The sequence below is a fragment of the Dipodomys merriami genome, unplaced genomic scaffold (genome assembly GCF_024711535.1).
Source record: "Dipodomys merriami isolate MVZ:Mamm:240054 unplaced genomic scaffold, mDipMer1.0.p SCAF_1, whole genome shotgun sequence".
NCBI classification, from domain to species: domain Eukaryota; kingdom Metazoa; phylum Chordata; class Mammalia; order Rodentia; family Heteromyidae; genus Dipodomys; species Dipodomys merriami.
In genome coordinates, this window is record NW_027202270.1 from 7,024,634 (window position 1) to 7,043,999 (window position 19,366).

Sequence of the window (19,366 nt, forward strand, 5' to 3'; positions counted from 1 at the left end):
ATGGCATAAGGAATCCCAAAACTGTTGACCGATAGGGGGACAGGATGAGGAAAGAGCAATAGAGAGGAGGGTTATTCTGCCCAAACTATAATATATGCATGTCTGAAATACCACACTGAACCCCCTTGGTAAAATTAGTATATACTTAAAAAAAAAAAAGGAAAGTACCACAGGTGCTGGAGTGTGTGTGGAGGGTATTTGTGGGAGGAGGTAGGGAAAACAGGTGGATGAGAATAGATGTGGTTGAATGGAAATGGCTAGAGCCTGGCTGAGGTGGTAAAGCCCTGACGGGGCCAACTGGGGAACGCACCGCTGCCTTTGCTCAGCTACACCTGGAGCTTCCTTTCCTGGATGCTGGCTGAGTCTGGCCCAGTGCTCAGACCCTGGCGGCTGGACAATCCGACTGGATGGCCTTCCATAAGGTTCTGGGCTTTTAAAAATTTATTTTTATTTATTTATTTATTTTTGGGTCTGGTCATGGGGCCTGAACTCTGGGCCTGGGCACTGTCCCTCAGCTCTTCAGCTCAAGGCTAGGGCTCTACCACTTGAGCCATAGCACCACTTCTGGCTTTTTTCTTTTTGCTTATGTGGTGCTGGGGAATCCAACCCAAGGCCTCAGCATGCAAGGCAAACTCTCTACCACTGAGCCACCTTCCCAGCCCCAGGTTCTGGGCTTTTAAGCAACCCATTCCTTTTCTAATTCTTAGGAGTTAGCATCATAGAAGATGCGGAACTGATCTGTCTTTGCCTTACTCTTAGGATCTAGGCATGGCCATTTGATTACTGCCATCATTTAATAGATGAAAATCACTGAAGCCCAAGTTCACAAAGCATGAGTTAACATTTCATGTCTTCCCACTCATAGGCCAGTGGGGATTGTTTTTTTTTTCTTTTTGGTCAGTCATGGGCCTTGAACATGGGGCCTGGGCACTGTCCCTGAGCTCTTTTGCTCAAGGCTCACACTCTACCACTTAAAGCCACAGAGCCACTTCTGGTTTTCTGGTGGTTAATTGGCAATGAGACAGACTCACAGACTTTCCTGCCCAGGCTGGCTTTGAACCGTGATTCTCAGATCTCAGCTAGGATTATAGGCAGGAGCCAACAGCACTTGTGGGTACCAAGGCTTGAATTTAGAACCTTGCATTCTCACTTAGCTTTTTCATTAGGGGTGGTGCTTTACCACTTGAGCCATACGTCCAATCTGGCATTTTACTGCCTGGGCTGGCTCTGAACTGAGATCCTTTAAGCCAGTTTTCTGGGTAGGTAGGATTACTAATTTTAGTTTCCACTCACGCAGGGACTCTGGCATGTGGCCCTTGTTAGGAACGTCCACCTCAACGCTGACCCCCATCTTTGCTGAAAGCTCTTTCCTTTGTTTACTGCCTACCGAGTCAACACTGTGTTTCCCCCGATACTGAAGGGGGCCTTTCCTTTGGCTTTGTTGCTGTGTGTGTGTGTGTGTGCCAGTGTTGGGGGCTGGAACTCACAATAGTTTTCTGCCCAGGCTGGCTTTGAACCAAGATCCCCAGATCTCTGCCTCTGGAGTAGCTAGGATTACAGGTGGGAGCCACCGGCCCCTGGCTTCCTTTGACTCCCTTGATCTAAAGGTTTTGGAGCCACCGCTTCTTAACGGACTTGTGAGTCCCACGCACCTAGGAGGAAACTTGTGAGCGGCCAGACCGCCAAGTACTTCTCCCCATCACGCGATCACCCTGGCACCGCCAAGTTACCCCGCCAAGCCTGCGACCCGCCAGGAAAAATACCTACTCCGTGAGGCCACCTGAGCTCAACGGGTTTGCGGTGCACTGCTCACAAGGGTGATCGCCTGCCTTTATTCATGGCTTTCAGGGGAGAGCTTCGGGCACGCGGCCCGAGAGGAGTCACCCGCGGCGGGGTGGGGGGTGGGGTGGGCTCCTCGCCCCCGACACACCCGCAGGGCCTCCGCAAGGGCCAACGTGCACACTGCGGTCTCCCTTTCCCGCACTCCGAGGGCCTCCAGGAGGCCGCCGTAGAGCGTCCGGGAAACTCCAAGGCTATTGGGTCTACACCACCATGCGGCAGTCGGGGACTGGAGATAGATCGCGCCGCCCCGACGCCCCCGCGCACTGCACCCAGCCGGCGCCAAACTCGACCGCCCCACGGCGCAGGCGCCAGGAGAACACGCAGCGCAGGAACGCTCCGAGACCGGCGCGTCCACGAGCCAGTCAGCGCCGGCTTCGCACAAAGCTAGTCCCGCCCCCAGGGCGCCGCCGCCAGGCTCCTCCCCCTCCCCGCCGCCCCAGCCCGCCCCGCTCGGTCGCGGGTTAGAGGCTTGCGATTGGCTCAAGGAACAGACGCGAGCTTTGATTGGTCGAGGAGGAGTCACGAGGGCGCCGTCGTCGCCTTTCCAGAGGCGATTACTGGGCAGGCTCAGTCTTTCGCCTCAGACGCGAGCGGTAGCTGGCAGTCAGTCGTTCCCGCTCCGGCATCTCCATTATCCGTGGCGGCCATCAACGTCTCTCGGATCCCTCTTGCCTCATCTGCACTACTCGTCCCCACACCCTCCGCGGTCGTAACCCGCCATCATGGTGAAGCTTGCAAAGGTAAGAGGCCTTGAGCGCGAGCACGAACGTCGAGGCCTACTCTCTGAGGAAGGCGCGCGCGCGGTGCCGCGGGGAGGAGGGCCTGCGCGCAGTCCCGGGCGCGTTCCGAGGGCGCCATGCTGCAGGAAGTCTCGCGCGACTAGCGGGAGGTCTCGCGGCTTTTGGTTTACTTGAAGGCGAGGTGAAGGGCCGAGGCTTGTGCGGGGGGTGGCGGGCCGGGTGTTTAGTGAAGGCGAACGGAGACGGTTTCCGAGCGGAGCGCGGGGAAGCGGGCGCCGGGCCTCGGGGCGCGGTGATGAGGCCAAACTCCTGCGACCGGCGTGAGCCGGGCGCCGCCTCCTGGCGCACGTGGTCGCGCGCGCGGTCAGCCACGTGGGCCGCGCCGCGCGGGTCGCAAGTCGCCGAGAGGCCGGTTGTGTGGGCAGGGGAAGAGTGAGGCGGGCCCCGAGGGCGGCTGCGCGGCCTCCGCCAGCGCTCCAGCTCGGCGGGAAGGGCCTGCACGTGGCGGGCCTGGCAGTGCTGCGCTGCGGGCACATGGTGGCTTACCTGGTAACCCCACGTGGCCCCTGCGCGGCTCTCGGGAGGCGGGGCGGTTCGCCTGCCGGAGGAAAAAGTTTGAGACGATTCTAGTCTATGGAAGGAGCCGTGTGTATTTTTTTTAAAAGTTGCCACGAAGGTAGTCCCGGCAAGAGTACAGAACGAGCTGAAGCACCGCAACTAGTTGATTACTAAAGCCAGTGTCCTTAGCCAAGGTAAAGAGAAGAGGCATCGTCTCTTCAAGGTGCCAATAAAGCAAAGCTGGTGGTGGGTTTGTTTTGCAGAATCTTGACAGGAATATGTGCGCTGGCCACAGGAGTTGTAATTTATAATGTTACTTAGCCGCGGAAGGTGGATTCTAAAAGAGGCGATTTGCATTTTACTATGGAGATGATGATAGCACAAAATGTGGATGGCCTGAAATGGTGAGTGGAGGTGTGATGTTCTACATGTCCATTTCCAGGCCGGTAAAAATCAAGGTGACCCCAAGAAAATGGCTCCTCCCCCGAAGGAGGTAGAAGAAGATAGTGAAGATGAAGAAATGTCAGAAGATGAAGAAGATGAAAGCAGTGGAGAAGAGGTAATTTTATTCCACTTAATGCAGAATTATTAGAAATCAATTGGTGAAAACAGGTGGTCTTTTCTGCAAACTATTACCAAAAAATTGTTCTGGCATTAGACTTACTGAAAAAGTTGAGTGACATTTGACATATTGACACCATTTGGTTTGGTATATGGGAGACATAAGATCTGGGAGCAGTTTCTCCTTTTATGTGCCATGAAGGTTGGTGTGATACTTTCTAGTCACTGATTACACCATGCCAGTTTTCACATGTCATTAAGTTTTCAGGTGGTGAGGATTAACCCAGGGCCTTGTACATATTAGGCAAGTACTGTACTGAGCTACCTTTAAATACAATCTTAGTAACACTGATCAAACAGTATCTTGTGGGTTGACAAGAAGCTTTATTTGGTTTTGTTTTTTGAGACATGGTCTTGCTCTATAGCTCACACTAAACTAGAACTTCTGCTTCAACCTTCTGAATGTTAGAACTACAGGAGTGTGCCACCATGAATGGCCAAAATAAGCATTGAGCAGGACTTAGTATATTAGGTAAGTGATAGTGTTTATTAGGTTAATAATTTTGCAAAAGATTTTTCAGCCTGTTTGTTTTAATTATTTCGCAGTACTTGGTTTGAGCTTTGCTTCCTACTTGCTAGAACACTGTAGGCTAAATCAGCTCACTCATTGATTTTTAACCCTTAAGAATTTGTTCTTTGAGCAGTACTGACATATGCCCAGTGTTTATACTTCTAGGAAAGCACTGTATCACCTAAGCCACATCTCCACACTTTTTGGTATACTTGAGCTGGTGCTCTGTCACATGAGCTACAGCTCCACTGCTGGCATTTTGCTGGTAATTGAGGATAAGAGACTCATGGAATTCCCTCTCTAGCTGACTTTGAACCCCAATCTTTAGATCTCAGTCTCCTGAGTAGCTAGGATTACAGGTGTGAGCAACCAGTGCTTTTTTTTCCTTGAATTAATTTTTAGGGAGACCTCCAGCATAACTGGATCTCAGTTATGAATCTCACTAAGAAAGTTCTAATTTGCAAGGTATTGAATAGTCTGGATTTGTAGTCTTTGAAGTAACATGTACTATTGACATTATTTTCATATGTTAGGCTGAGGTTTAAAGGTATGAGGTAGTGGAATTCAGAGGTATGGCTCAGAAGGATTTTTAAAAAGGGTTTTTTCCAGAGACATCAAGGACATACACAGATTGTAGATTTTAGTGTTTCCCCCCCCATCCATAGGTGCAATGTATTTTGACACCTACCTGGTGTCTTGACACACATGGTCTTAAAGGATCATGCTCTTTTTTTCTTTTTGGTCGGCCAGTCCTGGGGCTTCAACTCAGGGCTTCATGTATGCTAGGCAAGCACACTTGAAGATACCAAAAATACTTGTATTTTATATTTATCCTCAAGGTTGTCATTCCGCAGAAGAAAGGCAAGAAGGCTACACCTCCAGCAAAGAAGGTTGTTGCCCAAACAAAAAAGGCTGCAGTGGCCACACCTGCCAAGAAAGTAGCTGTTACTCCAGGCAAAAAGGCGGCAGCCACCCCAGCCAAGAAGACCGCTACACCAGCGAAAGCAGTTGCAGTGTCTGGCAAGAAGGGAGCCACACAAGGGAAAGTAGTGGTAGCAACTCCTGGTAAAAAGGGTGCTGTCACTCCTGCCAAGGGAGCAAAAAATGGTAAAAACGCCAAAAAGGAAGACAGTGAAGAGGAGGAGGAAGATGATGAGGAAGAGGAGGATGATGAGGAAGAGGACGACAGTGATGAGGAAGAGGAGGATGATGAAGAAGAGGATGAAGTTGAGCCCGTAGTGATGAAAACAGCAGCTGCTGCTGCTGCCTCAGAGGATGAGGAGGATGAAGAGGAGGAGGATGAAGAGGAGGAGGAAGATGATGGTGAGTTCTCTTGGAAGTTCTTGGGCTTCTGTTTCTAGGGAATTTAGTACTGAGGCTTTAACTCAGGGCTTTATCTTGCTGTCAGATTTCATTCCCCTGGCATTCTATCACATAAGCCACACCTCTGCTTCCATATAGGACTATATCTTTTTCCCCCCTCAGGTCCTGGGGCTCGAAGACCTGAGCACCATGTCTCTGAGCTTTTTTGGGGGTGGGGGCTCAAATCTAGCGCTCTAGCATGTGAGCTACAGCTCCACTTTTAGATATTTGGTGGTTAACCATTCGTAGACCACCTGCTTCTGGGTCGGGGTTTCTACGTAGCAGAGCAGCTCCCTCGCTGCGATCTATTGAAAGTCAGCCCTCGAAAGGGTTTGAAAAAATAATAAAATATTTGGTGGTTAATTGGAGATGAGTCTCATGGAGTTTCCTGCCTTCTCAGTCACCTGAGAAGCTAGGATTACAGGCCTGAGCCACCTGCGTCCAGCTCATGAAGGGTAATTTCAATGGAGATTTTGAGGTAACAGTTGGACGTGTCATCAGTCACCTGTGTTAAGATTATAATCCTTTACAATATTTTCTCAGCTTTTATTCTAAGCAAAGCAGAATATAACTATGTACATAAGGGAGACCCAGTGGCAAGCAAAGCATCCTTTTATTTGGCAATCGGGTTTTAATACAGGGCCATATGCTGGCCTTTTTGTGACTTGGTTATTTTGAGATAGGGTCTTGCTTTGTGCCTAGGCACATGACTATATTGGCATGCACCTATTTTAAACTGGGTTGACAGGTGTGTCAAACATATCCAACTTGTATTGAGAGGGATGGAATCTTAGACTTTGCTCTTTGGCTGATATGGACCTGTCATCCACCAATCACTGACTCTTCACATAACTGGGATGGCAAGGTATATCACTGTCCAGCAGTGCTTAGAAAGGACTAAAGCAAATTGTTATTATAAAGCTGCAGGAGTGTTATATAAGTTAGGAAAAGAGTCCAGTTTCTTTGGTGGAACAGTGTTACCCTTCCTTCACTGTTTTCCCTCTGGTCCCCATATACAAGTTGTACAGTTCATTTTCTTTTTTTGGGGGGGAAACTGGTTGTGGAGCCTGAACTCTGGGCCTGGGCACTGTCCTCCAGCTCAAGGCTAGTGCTGTACCACTTAGGCCACATCACCACTTCTGGCTTTTTTGCTTAAGCTGGTGCTGAGGAATCAAACCTCATGCATGCAAGGCAAGCACTCTAGCACTGAGCCACCTTCCCAGCCCTTCATTTTCAACATGTCTTCTGAGTGTCACTGTTAAATGTGTTTACTCAGTGTGGAAAAGGACTGATCTTGGGTTTCTTGTCTGTTTCAGCCTTCTGAGTAGTAGGATTACAGGTATGGGCCTCTGCTTAAGTTATTACCACATGTAGTAAATAGCATGGTAAGAGTTCAGTGTTGCCTTTTCTTCAGGTTTGTCTATAGATTTTTTTTAAAAAATCCGGTCGTGGGGCCTGAACTCTGGGCCTGGGCACTGTCCGTCCCTCAGCTCTTTAGCTTAAGGCTAGCGCTCTACCACTGAGCCACCTTCCCAGTCCCTGTCTATAGATCTTCTGACTTGGTGTCTTTTCAGATTCTGAGGAAGAAGCTATGGATACTGTACCAGCTAAAGGAAAGAAAGCACCTGCAAAAGCTGCTCCTGTAAAAGCCAAGAGTGTGGCTAAAGAGGAAGATGAAGAAGAGGATGAAGATGATGATGATGACGACGATGAAGAGGAAGACGACGATGAAGAGGAAGAGGAAGATGAGGATGAGGAAGAAGAGGAAGAAGGTAGTATCAGTTCTAATTTACTTTGACCTGTGTTATTTTTGATACAGGGCATTTGGCCTTGTCAATTCATAGTCTAATGTTGCACCATTTGATGCCAGACCCTTATAGCCCTCTTGGCTTTTCATTATTTTTTGGGTTAGGATCTCACTTTTTTTTTTTTTTTTTGGTCGGTTGTGGTGCTTGAACTCTGGGCTTGGGTGCTATCCCTCAGCTCTTCAGCTCAAGGCTAGCACACTGCCGCTTGAGCCACAGCGCCACTTCCCATTTTCTGGTGGTTTATTGGAGATGAGTCTCATGGACTTTCCTGCTCGGGCTGGCTTTGAACCACAATCCTCAGATCTCAGACTCCTGAGTAGCTAGGATTATAGGCATGAGCCATCATCTCCCTGCAGGATTTCGTGGACCTATTTCTGGGATGAGACTAGGCTCACCACTATTCCCAAGTTATTGTGAATGTTTGAAGAAGAATCTCTATTTTTTTTTAACTTGGTTAGCCTCAAACTAATTCTTCAGTCTCCCAGAGTAGCTAAGACTACATGTATGAGACACCTTGCCCTTCTCTGAGTTAAAGAGGGAGGAGTGTCTGGCTGCTCATGAGTGACAGATTTTTCATTGCACAGAGCCTGTTAAAGAAGCACCTGGCAAAAGAAAGAAGGAAATGAGCAAACAGAAGGAAGTTCCTGAAGCCAAGAAACAGAAAGTGGAAGGTAGGTAATCATCACAGAAGGGGGATTACAGGAAGAGCTGAAGTAGAGCACAAATGATGAGTGACAAAAGGGACTTAATACTGAAACCTGATGTTACATTGCATTATGCTGATGTGCTGTCAGTGGGAATTTTATTGTTCTAAGAGTTACCAGGGTTAAAATACAGTAACAACAGCTCATTTTTTTAATACAGGCTCGGAACCAACCACACCTTTTAATCTGTTTATTGGAAACCTGAATCCAAACAAATCTGTTCCAGACCTAAAAGCTGCCATCAGTGAACTTTTTGCTAAAAATGATCTCACTGTTGTGGATGTCAGAACTGGTACAAACAGGTGAGTTACACGGGGACGCAGAAATCACCTGGTGCTTTTTCCTGTTCATCTGAATGCCTTAAATGTGAATATGCAAATGAGTTCTGCCATCATTAGATTATTAGAGGTTTCAAATTTCTGTGAACTAAAATATAAAAAGTAGCAGTTTTGGAAATTTGGTGTTCATGATCTGAAAAATATTAGATATATGAGTAGTTTCTATCTTGTTTTCTCATGAGTGGTTGCTGTGCTCCATTGTTACATGTGTATGTTTATCGTGAATTTCTGTTCACATTCTGTATATGAAATTTGCAGTTTCTTAGCTGCTGCTATTGGGAGCTTTTGTCACTCGATCCGTTTTCTAATCCATTGCATTAGTGTTGGTGAATGTCTTTCACTTTTCTGTTTTTACCTTAAAGGAAATTTGGTTATGTGGATTTTGAATCTGCTGAAGACCTAGAAAAAGCATTGGAACTCACTGGCTTAAAAGTCTTTGGCAATGAAATTAAACTAGAGAAACCCAAAGGAAGAGACAGTAAGAAAGGTAAGAATCTTCTGCTGTGATGTACCAGAGAGGCCATGGAACTAGCTTTTTGGGGGAAATGCCTTTACCCTTTTCTCTGGACTTGTTCCTTCTAACGTGAGGAAAGTTCCCAAGTTAGGCAAACAAAAGTACAGTCTTAATTTAAAAAAGCACAAGTTGTGCATTTCCACTGGGTTGTTTGACTGAGCAGTGCTTCAGATTTCAGGCTGGATTATTTTCATATGCACAATGAGGCTTAGGATGGAGTCAATTTAACTATTTCATGTATATCTTACACAGACACTAAAGGTAATTAAATTGTATTATATGGTGTCTTGATAAAGCAATGTAACTGCAGCTCGCCACGAGGCCAGGTGTTGTGTTCTCCACACAGCATCATCTCAGTGCTGTTTGGCAGTATCTATTGTACTGGAGTATACAAAGGCTTTTCTTCAATTAAATGTTATTAGGGTGTTAAGGTTTATATCCTTTATGTGTTCATGGAAAATTGCTGTGTAAAAATTGTCACTACAATAGACATACCTGCAGTAGGTCATGGCATTCTGCAGACATCAGCATGGGAGACTGCTTGTCTTTACTGTTATATAGGGCTCTGTCATAGGTTATCAGTTCAGTGGAACTATGTCTTGTGGTTTTGTTTTTTCCTTCTGTAGTTCGTGCAGCAAGAACACTTTTGGCCAAAAATCTCTCCTTCAACGTTACTCAGGATGATTTGAAAGAAGTGTTTGAAAATGCCATGGAAATCAGAGTAGTCAGCCATGATGGGAAAAGTAAAGGGTATGTTTTTGATTGTTGAGAAACTGATTTTTTTTTTATTGTGAGAATACCGTACAGAGGAGTTACAATTACATGAGCAAGATAACGAGTACATTTCTTACCAGGCATTGTTGCCTCCTCTTTGTTTCCCCTTTTCCCCTTCCCATACTCCCCCCACCAAAGTTGTAGTTTGTTTTTCGATATAAGAGAAACTGATATTTATCACTAGAACATTTAACTGTTTTGTCCAGACTGGCTTGGAATTCTTGCCTCAGCCTCCTGAGTGCTGGAATTGAGATATGCCAACATGCCAGTTCTTCCCTTTTTGGGGGGGGGGTTGGTCGTGGGCACTGTCCCTGCACTCTTCAGCTCAAGGTGAGTGCTCTACCGCTTGAGCCACAGCACCACTTTGGGGTTTCTAGTGGTTTATTGGCGATAAGAGTCTCACAGCCTTTCCTGCCCAGGCTGGCTTTGAACCATGATCCTCGGACAACAGCCTCCTGAATAGCTAGGATTACAGGCTTGAGCTACCGGGGCTCAGCTGTTCTTCCTTCTTTTACAAAGTTAAGTTTTTTCTGTAACTTTGACATTTCATGTCTACAAGAAATGCAAAATGATTTTAAGAGATAAACTTGCCAGGTATGGTATCTCATGCCTGTGATCCTAGCTACTCAGGAGGCTGAGATCTGAGGATCCTGGTTCAAAGCCAGCCTGGGAGCCGGGCCCTATGGCTCGTGCCTCTAATCCCTAACTGCTTAGGATGCGAGGCTGAGAGATGGGGATCACAGTTCAAAGCCAGTCCAGGCAGGAAAGTCTGCGACTATTATCTCTAGTAAACCCCTCAGAAAACCAGGAGTGGTACATTGGCTCAAGTGGTAGAACGCTAGCCCTGAGCTGAGGAGCTCAGGGACAGTGCCCAGGCCCAGAGTTCAATCAAGCCCCATGACAGACCAAGAAAAAAATAAGCTCTTAAAAAAAAATTTTATTTGTAAATGCTGTGTAAATTGAGTGCAGTTGTGTATAGTTATTTCGATGATTTACCAATTCTACACAGATCAGTATGGTACACTGTGACAGTTGCCTTAACAGTGTATTTCCTAGAATCTGATCCTGTTATAAAGTATGAACATGCTCAGAGGGAAGAAAAGTCTTCACTTTTCCATGTTGAGAGTGTTCAATGTCTCATTCTTCTTGCAGGATTGCCTATATTGAATTTAAGACAGAAGCTGATGCAGAGAAAGCCTTTGAAGAAAAGCAGGGGGCAGAAGTCGATGGACGAAACATTGCCCTGCATTATACTGGAGAAAAAGGACAGAGGCAAGAATTCAAAGGTGAGAATAGCATTTAAACGGGTGTGAATTTGTAGGTTTGTTACAAATTGAGAATGTGGGCCATTTTTACCTCTAGACCATAAATTACTTGTACTTGGCTGGGTGGCCAGTGGCTCATACCTATAAAACTACCTACTAGGATTTAGGCAGAAAGACATACTCTCCAGTTAGTCAGGAAAGTATCAGACTGGAGGAATGATTGGTCACCTGCTGCAAGGAAGCTAAGTAAGACAATGAAACCCACCCTGCTTTCAAGCCCTGATACAGGCACAAAAGGAAATGCAAGTACTTTAGAGTTGGGGCTCATTAGACACGATGCGGTTGCTGGGCACCAGTGGCTGCTATAATCCTACTCAGGAGACTGAGATCTGAGATTGCCACTATCTCTGAGCTTTTGTCCTCAAGGCTAATGCTGTCCAACTTTGAGCCACAGCTTCACTTTGAGTTCCAGGTGGTTAATTGGAGAGAGGTCTCATGGACTTAATTGCCTCAGCTGGCATTGAACCCGATATTCAGATCACAGCCTCCTGAGTAGCCTAGGATTACAGGTACATAAGCTACCAGTACCCAAATGAGTTGGTTGTTTTCTGCCAGTCATGGGGCTTGAATTCACAGGTTGGGCACTGTCCCTGAGCTTTTCAAAAACTCAAGGCTAGTGCTCTACCACTTTGAATCACAGCTCCACTTCTAGTTTTTGTAGTGGCTAATTGGAGATAAGTCTTCAGATTATGCTGCCAGGCTGGCTTTGAAGGCAATCCTTATTAGGTATGAGCCACCAGTACCTGGCACATGCTGAATTCTTAATATGAATATGGCTGTGCACCAGCAAGGTGTCAAATGTAATTTTTTTTTAATTTTTCAGGTGAATCAAAAACTCTGGTTTTAAGCAACCTCTCCTACAGTGCAACAGAAGAAACTCTTCAAGAAGTATTTGAGAAGGCAACTTTTATCAAAGTGCCTCAGAACCCAAATGGCAAACCTAAAGGGTAAAGTGATTTTTTAAACCATTAACCTAGTATGGGCTATATAAAAAAAAGTAAGAATCTTAAAGTCTAGAAAATCTAGAATGCTTTAGATATATGAAACAAGATTCTGTTCAGAATCTGCTTGAGTGACGGGCGTTCCTGCTGGCATCAGAGTCCCTAAATGTTGTGACTGTTTGTCTTCAGGTATGCATTCATAGAGTTTGCTTCATTTGAAGATGCTAAAGAAGCTTTAAACTCATGCAATAAAAGGGAAATTGAGGGCAGAGCTATCAGGCTGGAGTTGCAAGGACCCAGGGGATCACCTAATGCCAGAGGACGTAAGTTCATTTGACAAGATGTGGGTTTTGGGAATCTTCCTTGATGCTGGTTTATTCATGCCATGATTATATATCCTGCAAATCTAGGAATGTCTTTTCCCCTGTTGCTATTGAGTCAATGACAGCTGGATATGATGACTGATTTCTCTGAGAGATAATGATGAAATTTCTAGAAAATTCCTCTAGATAGTCAAGTTCTGATCCAGCTATGTCAACTCAATGTAACAAAGTTCCACTGTGGTACCTGGTCTGAGCAGGATTGCAGGACTGCAACATCATGAGTCGTGTATAGATACTCTTAATGCTGGGGTCCTTGTGGCACTGCAGGAGGCTGGTAGATACAAAACTACCTTTTTTTTTTTGGTCGGTCATGGGGCTTGAATGCTGCCTGGGGCGCTGTCCCTGTGCTCTTCACCTCAAGGTGAGCGCTCTACCACTTGAGTGACAGTGCCCTTTGGGTTTTCTAGTGCTTTATTGGAGATGAGAGTCTTAATGGGGTTTTCTGCCCAGGCTGGCTTTGAACAGCGATCCTCAGATCTCAGCCTCCTGAATAACTAGGATTACTACAGGCATGAGCCAGTGGCGCCCTGTCAATTACCTTTCCTGCTCAAAGATGAATAGATATTATACCAAATGTCATGAATTTTGATTTCCAATACAGATGTATTTTCCCTTCACAGATGCATCCAAAACTCTGTTTGTCAAAGGTCTGTCTGAGGAAACCACTGAAGAGACCTTAAAGGAATCATTTGAGGGTTCTATTCGTGCAAGAATAGTAACTGACCGGGAAACGGGGTCCTCCAAGGGGTGAGGCATGGGAGATGTGCTCTTGGGAAGCTGTGCGTGTGTGGTGAGCTTGGCTCTGGAGGGTCTTCTCATTGAGCTCCTTTCTGTCAGCTGGTGACAGTTTATGGATTCGCACGAGAAGAAGAGACAGTTCACAGAACTGACATTCTGTTACCTTCTGGCTTTACTGAGGGTATATTGGGCTGTTCTGTGAGACATTTAAGAATGAAATTCTTGAATCTGTTAATACTTTTCCATAGAAAGCAGATGTTTATTCAGCCAAACAAAGCTGCTTTTTTGTGATTTGTTGTTTGCTCAGCATAAATGTACTTGCTTCAAAATGGGCTATTTCCTTTGCTGTAGGTTTGGTTTTGTAGACTTCTACAGTGAAGAAGCCGCCAAGGAGGTCATGGACGCCATGGAAGATTGTGAAATTGATGGAAACAAAGTTACTTTGGACTGGGCCAAGCCCAAGGGTGAAAGTGGCTTCGGGGGTCGAGGTGGAGGCAGAGGAGGCTTTGGAGGGCGAGGCAGAGGAGGCCGAGGCGGATTTGGCCGGGGCGGCCGGGGCGGTTTTGGAGGTAAGACAGATCGTGGAACCCACATGGCACAGGCTCTGAGTCACAGTACTGGGGAAGGGCAAGTCTGATAACCTGACACCGTGTCCTCATGTTCTTCCTGCAGGCCGGGGAGGCTTCCGAGGAGGCAGGGGAGGAGGAGGAGGTGGAGACTTCAAACCACAAGGAAAGAAGACGAAGTTTGAGTAGTTCCTTCTGTTCCTGTGTTTCCCTCTTCCATTTGAAAGAAAGGACTCTGAGGTTTTTACTCTGTTACCTGTTTAATGACAGAGCCTTCTGAGGACATTCCAAGACAGTGTGCAGCCTGTGGTCTACTTGGAATCCATAGAGATTACATTTCAAGAGAGATACCCTGTTGGTTTTGACTGGATATTCATATAAACTTTTTAAAGAGATGAGTGATAGAGCTAACCCTTATCTGTAAGTTTTGAATTTATATTGTTTCATCCCATGTACAAAACCATTTTTTTCCTACAAATAGTTTTTTTTTGTGTTGGGGTTGTAAAAGAAAGAATGTTTTATCATGATTTTTTGCTTCAGTGACTTTAGGACAAATTAAAAGTCCTAAACTCTGGTGGCAGACATACACTTCTTGAGGAATGCGGCAAGGCCAGACTTGCCGCTCTCACGTCCCAGGCACAAGTGTGTGAGAGAGAACACCACGGTCCTGTGTGCTCGCTCACATGGAAGGTTTGTGGAAGACTGCTGTGCTTATTTGTAACAGACCAAGGCTCAGATCTGTTAGAAGCATATGGAGAGTGCCTGTTCTGGAACCAGCAAATAGAATTCATGTGAATGGGTCAAAGCTGTTAGGTTAACCTAACACTGATGGGCCTTTGTACTGCATATTGGCCTGCAGTGGTGTTTGGTTTACTAGGTCGTGTACATGGAACAGCCCTAGCTACTTGGGAGGCTGAGATTTGGAGAGTCATAGTTTGAGTTTAGCCTGGTCATCCACAAAAGAGACAACATTTTCACCCATTATCTGAGTACAGTGGCACATGGTACTTGTCTGTCAGACTAGCTACTTTGATCAAGGTTCCAAGACAGCCCAGGCAGGAAGTATGCAAGACTCAAAAAGATGGCATGGCATGGTGGTAGACATCGGTCAGTTCCAGTAACAGTTACAGTCATGGCCTAGTGACTGTACCTACCTCAAGAAAGAAACTGCAAAGGTTACCCAGTGGATTTTGGCACATTATGGTAGATTTGTTTGATAGGTTGCCTTGTATTCATATAGGTAACAGCCAGAAAGTCTAATCTAGTTAACAAATACATACCAAGTCTATAAAAAGTAGGATATTTAGTTGAGATGCAAAAGGCAACCTTAAGAATTTAAGTGGCTAATTTTGTTTTATTCTGGTTGGATTTGCAGAGCTGAGAAAGTATCGTCCTATTTGTTAGTCCACTTCCACAGCCCTTCTGACTGTCCCCTGGCAGAGGACAGTAACCAAGGAAATTAATCCTTAGCTGAGAATAGCAGAGGCATAAGACAGCCTGAGAGCAGGAAATCATTGATGGCCTGTACTGGTGAAAACTTACCCAGGGTCTTATAGCTGGGCTACGGGTAGTGTGACTCACTTCTTTCCTGTGCTAGACACAATATAGCACTCTTACTAATAATAATGGGCCTTTCCCGGCCCTTTATTAACAACCATGCATCTTCCCTAGAGTGGCTGTAAGGTTTGGACCCACAACTTAGTCTGGGTTGCTGTCCCACCAAATCAGAAGGGTATCTGGTAAGAGGTTATTTAGAAGGTTCTAAGCTTTCCCCCTCCCTACAAATAAGAGTTGCACCACCACCACTGGCTTAGGTTCCCTTTGCCACATGGAATAGAGAGCTTGAATTTCACTTTCCTGTGAACCTATTATTGAATACCTATAACTCAGCATACTTAATGCTGATAACTTGCTCAGGTCACCTCAACCTAAGGTGCGAGCTGAGGGTGGTTAGCACTCTTCTATGCTGCTGTTGTGTGGGGCTGGGATTTCGGCTTGCCCTTGGTTGGCATAGGGGGCACTTGTGCCTGAAGTCTGCCTAGGCACTGTCCCTGAGCTCTTCTGCACAAGGGAAGTGCTCTACCACTTTGAGCCGTAGCACCACTTCTGGGCATTTTGGGTTAGTTACTTGGACAGAAGAGTCTCATGGACTTTCCAGCCTGGGCTGCCTTCAAGCCAACTGGATCTTCAGATCTCAGCCTGAGTAGCTATGATTATAGGAGTGAGACCCTGGTGACTTTACCCATTGTAGAATATGCCTTGGTTCCTTTTTTTTTTTTTTTGGCAGAAAGAGAAACCTCAGATCATTGCCACTTGAGTAGTTATTACTGTTGCCTGGCAAAACTTGGTTAACTACTTGCCTTAGTCCCGAGTCTGCGAAGTCTGCTGGGTCAGCGTTTGCAGTTACAGGTTGGCATTCTACTTGTTCTGGCCTCTGGTTTCCAAATAGAGTTTTCAGCCATTTTAGAAAAAGTTCCTTCAGGAAATGGTTGGTGTCACTTACCTCATTCTTCCAGCAGATGGCAGCAAGAGTACTGTATGGGAACTACTGACCAAGAGGTAAAATGGGTTAAGTGCCAATGTGTCTCCAAATAGAGGAATGAGGCTAGGAGTCTGCAGGAAGACTGTTCAGTATCCCAGAAAAGTGGGTCCCAGGAAGATTAGTGGAATGAGTACCCTCTCAACTGTACATACTGTTCCTTGGGCTTGAACTCCAGGCTGAGTGCTGTCTGAGCTTAAACAAGATTAGTGTTCTACCAATTAAGTCACAGCCCCACTTCCAGCTTTTTCTGGGGGTGAGGGAGGTCATGGGGCTTGAACTCTGGACCTGGGCACTGTCCCTCAGCTCTTAAGCTCAAGACTAGCAATCTACAACTTCAAAGTGCCACTTCTGGTTTCCTGGTAGTTTATTGGGAAATCAGAGTCTCACAGACTGCCCTTTAAACTGTGATCCTTAGATCCTGCGTGGCTAGGATTACAGGTGTGAGCCATCAAGTGCCCAGCTGACTTCTCCCATTGCTTTGGGGGGGGGGTTGGTTATGGGGCTTGAACTCCAGGCCTGAGTGCTGTCCCTGAGCCCCTTCAGGTCAAAGATAGCACTCTACCACTTAAACCACAGTGCCACTTCCAGCCTTTTTGGTTTATGTGGTTCTGAGGAATTGAACCCAGGGCCTCATGCATGTGAGGCAAGCACTCTACCACTCAGCCACCTTCCCAGCCCTGACTTCTCATTTCTGTATTTCAAATCTTTCCTCTAGGGCTAGAAAAGTGGCTTAGTGGTACCTAGTATGCATGAAGCTTTAGGTTCAATTCCTCAGCACCACATAAAAGGTCAGAAGTGGTACTGCAGCTCAAGTGGTAGAGTGCTAGTTTTCAGCACAAAAGCTCAGGGACAGTGCCCAGGCCCAAAGTTCAAGCCCCAGGACTGGCAAAAAAAATTTGCTCTAGGCTACAGAAACAACAAAGCTTTTCTCCAAAAACACTGTTCCCCAAATCTGTAGCCCCTAAGAGTACACTCCATACTCTTAATTAAGAGTGTTAATGTCTAGAGACTGCTTCAGTTTGTCTGCTTCCCTGTGTTGTCTGAGAACACTTCCTGAAACTACACTAAAGCTGGGCTGGGTGCAGCTGGCCCATACCTGTAATCCTGGCTACTTAGGCTGAAATGTTTCAAAGCCAGCCCTGGCAGAAAACTCCATGATTTTTACCTCCAATAAATGACAGCCTTTTATATCACGGTTCACTTACTGCAACTTCACTCTGTTGCTTGTTTTTTGTTTTAAAAACTGGTCCCTCACCTATCCTGGGAATTAGGTTCCAGAGACTGCTGATATTGGTAAATCTGCAAAGTAGCAGTAAGTGACCATGGTAAACTGAGAGATGACTAGCGCTCTTACTTCAGATTTTTAGCTTTCAAGAAGGGGACTTGGACATAGCTCCCATGATAGGTGAGGGATCACTGTACTCAGAAAAAGCCACAAGTAGTACTACACCGAATCTCAGCATAGCACCCAGGCCCCAAGACCACACTGTATGTAGGCTGTGAGTGGTGGGGGTGGCACTTGATACTGGACTGAGGTTGGAGAGGAAGTCATTGAACCATGCTTCCAGGTGCCCAAATTTTGTTGAAAAAAGTTCTTGGGATGCTGGTGGCTCATACCTGTTAATTCTGGCTCATACCTGTTAATTCTGGCTACTCACAAGGCTGAGATGTGAGGATCACAGTTTGAAGCCAGCCAGGGAATGAGAGTCTACCGATTACAGTTAACACTAAAAGCCAGAAGTGGGGCAGTGGCTCAAGTGGTAGAGTACTAGCTTCCAGGAAAAAAGCTCAGCAACAGCACACAGGGCCTAAGTTCAAGCCTCAGTAACAGCACAAAATTAGGTTGAGCTGTATAGCTCAATGTACAACACATTGTAAATGAGATCCCAGTACCACAAGTTCTTAAAGTATTTTGTCAAGACTTGGAGAATTAAAAGTTTGTGCTAGGATTACAGATATAGCCAGGTACTATGCCTCATACCTGTAGTCCTTGCCAGCCTGGGCAGCAGCACTTTGTGAGGCTTATCTCCAAGTAATCACCATAACAAGAAGTGGAGCTGTGGCTCAAAGTGGAAAAGCACTTCCTTAGTCAAAAGCTCAGCAATGGGGCTGGTAAGATGGCTCAGTGGGTTCAATTCCTCAGCACCACATAAGCAAGATGAAAAAAGCCAGAAGTGGCGCTGTGGCTCAGTGGTAGAGCGCTAGCCTTGAGCTGAAGAGCTGAGGGACAGCGCCCAGGCCCAGAGTTCAGCCCCCACGACAAGGGCACACACAAAAAAAACCCAAAATGGTGCGGTGGCCCAAAGTGGTAGAGTGCTAGTCTTGAGCTGAAGAGCTCAGAGTTTCAAGCCCCATTACAAAAAAAAAAGTCACAGTTTCAGCTCCTGAGTCTCGTGTGTCCCTGGCTGCTCAGTTACACATTTCCCCAGGAAAGTCATCTTTTTACAAAAAAAAAAAAAAAGACTGCACTTACCTAGAAACTGACAGAAAGGGAAACTTAGAAATTAACACTTGAGCCCGGCGCTGGTGGCTCACGTCTGTAATCCTAGCTACTCAGGAGGCTGAGATCTGAGGATCGCGGTTCAAAGCCAGCCCGGGCAGGAGAGACCGTGAGACTCCTAGCTCCACCAGAAAACCGGAAGTGGCACTGTAGCTCAAGTGGTAGAGCGCTCGCCTTGAGCTAAAGAGCTGAGGGACAGTGCCCAGGCCCAGAGTTCAAGCCCCACGGCCGACAAAAAGAAAAATTAACACTTGAAAGGCAATTTTTTCTGCAGTTTTTGGCATTCTCATCTCATCTGTGATTTTCTAGAACACCCAGATTGTACTTTAGTGACTCCTCAGTACTCCTTTATCCCCAGAAATCATGTATAAGTCGGAGCACACAAGTACAAGGGAAGTGGCGTTCAAGTGGTAGAGCACTAGCCTTGAGCTGAAGAGCTGAGGGACAGCGCCCAGGCCCCATGACTGGACCCAAAAAGAGCTCAGCAGGCCGGGTGCCAGTGACTCATGCCTGTAATCCTAGCTATTCAGGAGTCTGAGATCTGAGGATCCTGGTTCAAAGCCAGCCCAGGCAGGAAAGTCCGTGAAACTCCTGTCTCC

General features: G+C 46.3%; 1 protein-coding gene and 3 non-coding genes across 4 annotated transcripts; all 4 read left to right on the forward strand.

Moving 5' to 3' along the window:
• Positions 1-2,407: 2,407 nt before the first annotated feature.
• On the forward strand, positions 2,408-14,252 carry Ncl (nucleolin). Its single transcript, XM_070014965.1, has 14 exons — positions 2,408-2,582; positions 3,583-3,699; positions 5,112-5,595; positions 7,209-7,406; positions 8,027-8,113; positions 8,307-8,448; positions 8,847-8,971; positions 9,625-9,748; positions 10,925-11,058; positions 11,921-12,044; positions 12,228-12,361; positions 13,042-13,168; positions 13,511-13,728; positions 13,832-14,252. Exons 1-14 carry the CDS (start codon positions 2,565-2,567, stop codon positions 13,912-13,914), a joined length of 2,115 nt encoding a protein of 704 aa, XP_069871066.1. The 5' UTR covers positions 2,408-2,564; the 3' UTR covers positions 13,915-14,252.
• LOC138835104 (small nucleolar RNA SNORD82) lies at positions 8,160-8,230 on the forward strand. Its single transcript, XR_011374440.1, has one exon. It is a non-coding gene; the product is annotated as a small nucleolar RNA SNORD82 (small nucleolar RNA).
• On the forward strand, positions 12,488-12,567 carry LOC138835114 (small nucleolar RNA SNORD20). Its single transcript, XR_011374443.1, has one exon. It is a non-coding gene; the product is annotated as a small nucleolar RNA SNORD20 (small nucleolar RNA).
• Positions 13,231-13,368, forward strand: LOC138835062 (small nucleolar RNA SNORA75). The gene has a single exon (XR_011374411.1). It is a non-coding gene; the product is annotated as a small nucleolar RNA SNORA75 (small nucleolar RNA).
• Positions 14,253-19,366: the final 5,114 nt, after the last annotated feature.

Coding starts and splice junctions, on each gene's coding strand:
- Ncl (XM_070014965.1), top strand. Junction 8,449..8,846: donor GTCAGAACTGGTACAAACAG/GTGAGTTACACG, acceptor TTTACCTTAAAG/GAAATTTGGTTATGTGGATT. Junction 12,045..12,227: donor CCAAATGGCAAACCTAAAGG/GTAAAGTGATTT, acceptor GTTTGTCTTCAG/GTATGCATTCATAGAGTTTG.